The sequence below is a fragment of the Clupea harengus genome, chromosome 18, assembly GCF_900700415.2.
Source record: "Clupea harengus chromosome 18, Ch_v2.0.2, whole genome shotgun sequence".
Classification (NCBI taxonomy): Eukaryota; Metazoa; Chordata; class Actinopteri; order Clupeiformes; family Clupeidae; genus Clupea; species Clupea harengus.
The window spans coordinates 18,233,699-18,241,198 of record NC_045169.1 but is presented as its reverse complement, the minus strand read 5'-3'; the positions used below and the strand labels follow the sequence as shown (position 1 = coordinate 18,241,198).

Here is a 7,500-nt window from a genome sequence, read left to right as displayed (position 1 = left end):
CTTTAAATCCACTTATGACCACATTATCTGACACTTTCCAGCAGCATCTTTATCAAGATACAAGAACTAAAAATACGAACACCGCCTGAAAAACAAGCTGAGATGCCCTTCCATCACTGAGCCCGACGGCAATAAAGCTGGCTGATTTATGAAGAGGTCCAGCAGGCTGTCCGCTGCTCCTAATGTATGTCTCTATCTCCGTATGTAAAGTATGTGGCCCTCCGCTGGTCACGATGTATGTCTCTATCTCCGTATGTAAAGTGTGTGGCCCTTCGCTCTGTGCTCGGCTTGTGAGATAAGAACAGGGAGGCGCAGGGAGGAGCGGGGGTATTGTAGGCAGCGCAGTCTCGTGACCTGTCGGGCTGCGGGACTGAATGTGACTCGGACCTTTAAAAATGCTGCAGCCCAGGAAAATGGCTGACATGACCTTCAGAAAACAAAGGGGCTATGTCTTTTTTTTGTTTAGCGTGTGTCTGTGTGTGTGTGTGCGCGTGTGTGTGTGTGTGTGTGTGATTGTCTAGGGCAGAATGTGTGTGGGTATAAGTGTAAGTATGTATATGTGTGTGGTGTATGTGTGTGTGTGTGTGTGTGTGTGTGTGTGTGTGTGTGTGTGTGTTTTATGTGTGGGGCGTGCGTGTGTGTGAATGTCTAAAGAGTGTGCTTCTTCGGCTGATACATGGTTATGATGTCATAATCCACATGTTCCTTTTGTGAATACATTTTGCATAGGGAGTTTTGTGTAAGTGTGTCTATGTGCGTATGTATGATTGTGCAAGTATGTGGTTTTCTGCATAAGCCATGAATCAAGTACTGCTGTGTGTATAAATATGCATAGGAATCTCTGAATTTACTGAGTTTGTGTGTGCGTGTGGATGTATGTGTGTTCAAGTGTGTGTGGGGTGTCGTGGGTGTCTGTGTATCAGTGTGCGTATGTGTATATGAGAGTGTCAGTGTGTGTATGTGCGTGCCCGTGTGTGTGTGTACCTGTGTGTGTGTGAGTATATGAGTGTGTGTGTGTGTGTGTGTACCTGTGTGTGTGTGAGTATATGAGTGTGTGTGTGTGTGTGTGTGAGTATATGAGTGTGTGTGTGTGTGTGTGTGTGTGTGTGTGTGTGTGTGTGTGTATGAGTGTATCTGTCGCACCTGCTCCGTGGTGCAGAGGGCTCCCTGTCTCAGCACCACCTGCACCCTGAACAGAGGGTTAGGGGAGGTCTTGCTGTCTCCGTTGATGGCTTTAGAGAGCTCTTGCAGCGAGCGCTTAATGTTGAGGCGCAGAGCCTCCTCCACCATGCTGTCCATGTGCTCAGTGAACGTCACCCAGTGCTGCTGCACCTGCACACACACACACATCGACACCGCACGAGAAAACACACACACACACACACACACACACATAAAAACAGAAAATGGGTCAGCTATACATAATAAAAGCAGTTACACCCATACAGTTCACATGAACAACATCAATAATATCTAATATATATAATGTGAAGAAATGCGAGGAATAGATTTTTTACTATTTCCTTAGTGGGCTAAATATAATTGTCTTCATCAAAGAATATTAGAAGACGGACACATAAATACACACTCACACACACACACACAAACACACTCTCTTCCACAAGTACCAACGTACTGTATATACTAGTGTTAAGTATGCAAATGAACACAAATTCATGTTCATATTAGACTCTAACACACACATTCACACACAAACACACACAAACACACACACACACACACACACAGACCTCAGGTCCGTCCTGACGGAAGGTCTCATAGACTCTGCCCATGATGGTCACGATGTCCTGGTGCGCGGCCTTCAGGCGGCCGAGCTGGCTCTGCTTGTGGGCCTGCTGGTCCTGCTCCAGCTCGGCCTCGCGGTACACCGTCCTGCCGTCCACACGCACCAGCAGCAGCTCACTCATGGTCACGCAGTACCTGCCGATCGCCAGCTTAGCCAACTTATACTCGTCCACTATCAGCTGCACCTGATGGGGAGCCAAGAAGAGGACAGGAGAGGAGGTGAAAAGGGGGAAGTGAGGAGCCAAGAAGAAAGAGGGAATGGGAGGAGAGGAGGCGCGAGGAGGAGCGATGAGAGGAAAGGTGAGGTGAGAGGAGAGGAGGAGAGGAGAGGAGGAGAGAGGTGAAAGGAGAGAAGAGGAGCCAAGAAGAAAGGGGGGAGGGGAGGAGGCGAGGAGGAGCAAGGTGATGTGAGAGAGGAGGATATAAGTGAGGAGAAGTGGAGAGAGGTGAGGAGACCAGACAAGATGAGACACCATGAGAAAAAGAGAGGAGAGCAAGAAAGAGAGAGAAGCAGAGAGAAGAAAGGCAAAGGGAAGGCAAAGGGTGGAAAGGACGGAAAGTGTGAAAGAGACTGAGAGGAAAGGTGGAGGTGAAGGTGAAATAAAGGTGGAGGTGATGATGAAGGAAAGAGTAGAGAGAAGAGTAGAGGGGCCAGGAGGAGAAGGATAGAAGCAAAGAGGAAAGAAAAAGGAGAAGAGAGGACTTGTAGCGTGGAGAGCAAATAAGGGGAGCGTGGGAGACAAGAGGACCAAGGACAGGACAAAGGGCGGAGGACAAGGACAGATCGGTCACACAGGAAGAGCGAGTAAAGAGTAAAACGAGAGCCGGAAGACAAGTGCAACACTTAACACGAGGAGCAGTACATATTTCATGTTCAATATTCAGTAACTGTCAGGTTTTAATGTCTCGACCAAGGACGGAAAATTACCAAGTGACTGCTGTTTAAGAGCTCCATCATCTGAGCCAATCAAATAAATAAGCTAATAAGAGGAGGACAGCAGGAGTGAGAGGAGGGAGGAGAAGAGAGAGCTAACGTAAAATAAACAACCCCTTGCATGAATATAATACAGACTCAATTCATAGGGAAGATGTGGGTTCCAAGGTCTCTCTGTCTCTCTCCATCCCCTCTCAGGTCTATGGAGAGCACATTAATGTACATAGGAAATGTGCATATCATTGCCAAGCACCCCTCTCTCACACACACAGAGAGAGAGAGATGAAGAGAGAGAGACAGAGAGAGAGATATGAATAGAGAGAGAGACAGAGCCAGCTATAGCCCCACACGGTGAATCAGATGAGACAGCGCTTATCCCCACAAGCATCGGGGGCTTTACATATCCCTTAGCTCCATGGATTCAATTTATGGAATGAGCGGGGAGATCTGCGGAGGGTTCTGGAAAAGGGAGGCTCTAAATCCGTCTCTCTTTCGCAGGGAAAATTCCATATCCCCCTGCTTCCGCGTCCCGATTTTGTGGGCTTTGGTAGGAGATATGGCAGCCCCCTGAATGAAATCTCTGTAGCAGGATGCGATGTGCATGTGCAAATACCACTCCTGCTGTCAGAATATGTGTGTCTACATTTCCTAAGCAAATGTAATAGTGTTCTGGGCCTGTGAGTAGGTTTGTGTAGGTGTATGTGTGTGAGTGTGTGCGTGTGCGTGTGCGTGTGTGTGTGCGTGTGTGTGTGTGTGTGTGTGTGTGTGTGTGTGTGTGTGTGTTTATATTTCTATGTGTATATGTGTGTGCTTGGGTACATGGTATGCGTGTGTATTTATGTTTCACTATGTTTGTCAGTCTGTATGTGTGTCCTTCACTTGCTACTATGATGACTTCACTGTGGTCTCTCTGCACTTATTGTGTGTGTGCTCCTGTGTGTGTGTGTGTGTGTGTGTGTGTGTGTGTGTGTGTGTGTGTGTGTGAGACAGAGCTTAGGTCTATTGAGATGATCCCTCAGCAGTCTCAGAGGCCCACTCCTATGTGTATGTGTGTGTGTGTGTGTGTGTGTGTGTGTGTGTGTGTGTGTGTGTGTATATGTGTGTGTGTGTGTGTATATGTGTGTGTGTGTGTGTGTGTGTGTGTGTGTCTGGGTTCAGGAGTGTGTGTATGTGTGTGTGTGTGTGTATATGTGTGTGTGTGTGTGTGTGTGTGTGTGTGTGTGTGTGTGTGTTTATATTTCTATGTGTATATGTGTGTGCTTGGGTACATGGTATGCGTGTGTATTTATGTTTCACTATGTTTGTCAGTCTGTATGTGTGTCCTTCACTTGCTACTATGATGACTTCACTGTGGTCTCTCTGCACTTATTGTGTGTGTGCTCCTGTGTGTGTGTGTGTGTGTGTGTGTGTGTGTGTGTGTGTGTGTGTGTGTGTGTGTGTGTGTGTGTGAGACAGAGCTTAGGTCTATTGAGATGATCCCTCAGCAGTCTCAGAGGCCCACTCCTATGTGTATGTGTGTGTGTGTGTGTGTGTGTGTGTGTGTGTGTGTGTGTGTGTGTATATGTGTGTGTGTGTGTGTATATGTGTGTGTGTGTGTGTGTGTGTGTGTGTGTCTGGGTTCAGGAGTGTGTGTATGTGTGTGTGTGTGTGCAATGATTTCTCAGCGGTCCCTATGCCCCTCTCCAGCTTAAGCGGCTGCCAGCACTGGGCTCATGCTCTCCTGGCGGATCCCTGACATCGACTCTGACGGGAACCTGATCTTAAGACCCCCACCGGGAGAGACGGGGCCAACGGAAGCAGAATGCTGAGCGCCTCTGCGTCTGTGTGGCACGTCTCACCCCCTCCGCCTCTCTTCCTCTCCTCTCCCCTCTCTTCCTCTCCTCTCCTCTCCTCTCCCCTCTCTCCCCCTCCACTCCTCTCCTCTCTTCCCCTTCTCTCCTCTCCCCTCCTCTCTTCCCCTCCTCTCTCCTTCCCTCCCCTGCCTCCCCCCCTTCGTCTGCCCTCCTCTGTTCATACTCTCTCCGCTTCTTTAGCCCCTCTCTCACTTTCATCTATCCCTCTCTCTACTTCTCTCTCTATCCTCTTTCTCTATCCCTCTCTCTCTTTCTGCACCCTCTCTCTCTCCTTCTCACTCCTCTGGCTCTGGCTTCTTCTATCTCTCGCTCTCTTTCTCTCTGTCCCTTTTGCTCTCTATTCATCTCTCTTTCTGTCCTCTCTCTTCCTCTCTCTCTCATCTATCCTCTCTCTCTCTCTCTCTCTCTCTCTCTCTCTCTCTCTCCTCCAAGTGGCTGCTGCCAGCTGCCACTGTGATGCAGGAGTATACTCTGCTGCTGCCACCAAGAGAGCCAAGGGGCTTGTTTGCTGGTTAGCCGCGGTGGCTAAAGCCTGCTGCACACCACAGCGTTGTTACCAATACAAAACTAAGTGCTCTTAATGTGGCTGCCAATGCAGCGTGTTAGCGGAAGAGGAGTCAGTTCCTGGGCCCTACTGAAATGGATTGGGCCGTATTGATTCTTGTCGGGTTCAGGAGTTTGAGTATCTGGCTGTGTCGGAGTTGAAAGACGCAGGCGTGATGTCTATAAAGGAAGAGAGGGCTGGTATGGATCGGGCTGCTGCTGCTGCTGCTGCTGCTGCTGCTGCTGCTGCACCTATTCTGGCTCCAGAGGGGTACACATGTAGCATTCACGATTTTATTTGATATCAAGTTTTGCTGCTAAGCTTTGTCTTTGAAAGGTTACAAGATGACCTACAATCACAAGGTGACATGTTATAAGGGTATGTCAGTGGAAGAAGATTTGATTTGCAACCATTTCATTGAGGATATATGAAAAAGGACAGCGATTTACTTAAAGTGCAACAGTGAACTGTAGATAATAATGTAGTTTTATATTGCAACATTTCCATAATTACTTTGTTAATAGAGAATATATCAATAAAATAAATAACAAACAAAACATTAAAATGTTACAAGAACTGGTAACTTTAATGTTGGGAAATAAATACAAAACAGGACTTTGTCCATGTACTTGTTGGTGGCTTCGTCGACATTTAAGGAAAACATGCCGTTTTTTTTAGCTTTTAGTCTTTTAAACTCTGGTGTTATGCCGTGTGTGTTAAAATAGCGGCATGCCGATTGGATATTGACAGTTTAGTCAAACACACGTCACACACACGGTCAGTTATTGATGCCGGTACATCAGCTGTGGATGTTGCTCCCGGTAAAGGCGTTGTGTTTTGGAGAGCTAGTTGCATACCGGTATATTAGCTTTCTCGAGCACAAAGTGCAGAAGCAACCACCTGCTTCTCTTAACTTCTTACACCAGCTACCAAAAGGCTTACTGTCCTTCCCTTCCCATCTCTTCTATCCATGCCCAGCGCCATTTATTTTCATAAACTTACTTTCCATCCTACTCTCCTTTGGTGTGATGTCTCTCTACTCGGGCATCTACGCTAGGCAGAGCGATAGAGAAAAGTCGGTGTTTGAAGCACATTTTCCCAAGACCGCCCCGATCTACTTCTGATTGGCTAATAATGTTATTTTGAGAGCGGGAGAGTTGTGCTCCTTTCATTTCATTGGCAGACGAACTCATGAACTCGAAAGTGATGGTGATGATCGAGACGTGTTTAAAAAAAAAAAAAATGTAATAAAATATATTTTTTTCGCAGCCAAACACCGCACGCCGGAAATCCGGCACGGTGCCGGAATACTTTAATCCCTGAATGTGTTTGTGAGTGCATGAGTGTGCTCCTAACCTTGCTGGAATGTAGCCGGCAGTCATTGATGAACTGGCTAGAGGCCCCTTTGGTGGACCAGAGGATTTTGGAGAGCCCAGGCTGGATCTTCTTATCCAGGAAGCGGATCCGCTCTTTGAAGAGCTTCAGCTCTTCAGGAGACAGAGCCAAGATAATCCTACAGGGACCCAGAAAACACTTGTGTCCATGCATGTTTGTTTGTATTAAGAATTAATACATTGACCTGTATGTATTAACACAGCTGTCTGTGTGTTTGACGTGTGTGTAAGTGTGTGTGTGTGTGTGTGTCTGTGTGTGTGTGTGTGTGTGTGTGTGTGTGTGTGTGTGTGTGCGTGTGTATACACGTGTGTGCATATGCATACATATACAGTATCTGTCCTATCACTCTGCCTGTGCCATGAACACTGAAGGACTATCATGAAGGACACTAGGCAGAGGGAATCAAATGAGACGTGGCTGTGAAGCACATGTGCCTCGTCGCTGACACACTCAAGCCTTCCCCTCTCTTCCACCCTCTCTTCCATCCTCTCTTCCACTCTCTCTTCCACCCTCTCTTTCATCCTCTCTTCCACCCTCTCTTTCATCCTCTCTTCCACCCTCTCTTCTTTCCTCTCTTCCACCCTCTCTTCCATCCTCTCTTCCATCCTCTCTTCCACCCTCTCTTCCACCCTCTCTTCCATCCTCTCTTCCATCCTCTCTTCTTCTTTTTGTTTGCTTGGCCTTTGTTGTGTGTCTTTGTCTGTGCTGACATTAACATACTGCGTTAAATGCAGAGCCGTGACTGATGATAATTGGTGCTTGCTCGCCAGCTCTGCCTCAGTAACCGCCACAATAGGTGCTTCAGGCTGGAGTGGTGTGTGTATGCGTGGTGTGTGTTTGAGCGGACGCGCGCACGTGTGTGTGTGTGTGTGTGTGCGCAAATGTGTTTGTATGTGCTTGTTTGTGTGTGTGTGTGAGAGTGTGTGTGGTTAAGCAGTGAGTTGCTGTGGGTTCATCACAGACACGGA

General features: G+C 47.6%; 1 protein-coding gene across 1 annotated transcript in view; it reads right to left on the bottom strand.

The window, feature by feature from the left end:
- The window catches only part of dnah2 (dynein, axonemal, heavy chain 2), a 182,303-nt gene that overhangs the window by 123,515 nt on the left and 51,288 nt on the right, over positions 1–7,500 (bottom strand). The window contains exons 17-19 of the mRNA XM_031584949.2: positions 6,494–6,650; positions 1,752–1,991; positions 1,144–1,332 (exon numbers count right to left, since the gene is read on the bottom strand). Of these exons, the coding sequence (XP_031440809.1) occupies positions 1,144–1,332; positions 1,752–1,991; positions 6,494–6,650 (586 nt within the window). The remainder of the gene's footprint in view (positions 1–1,143; positions 1,333–1,751; positions 1,992–6,493; positions 6,651–7,500) is intronic.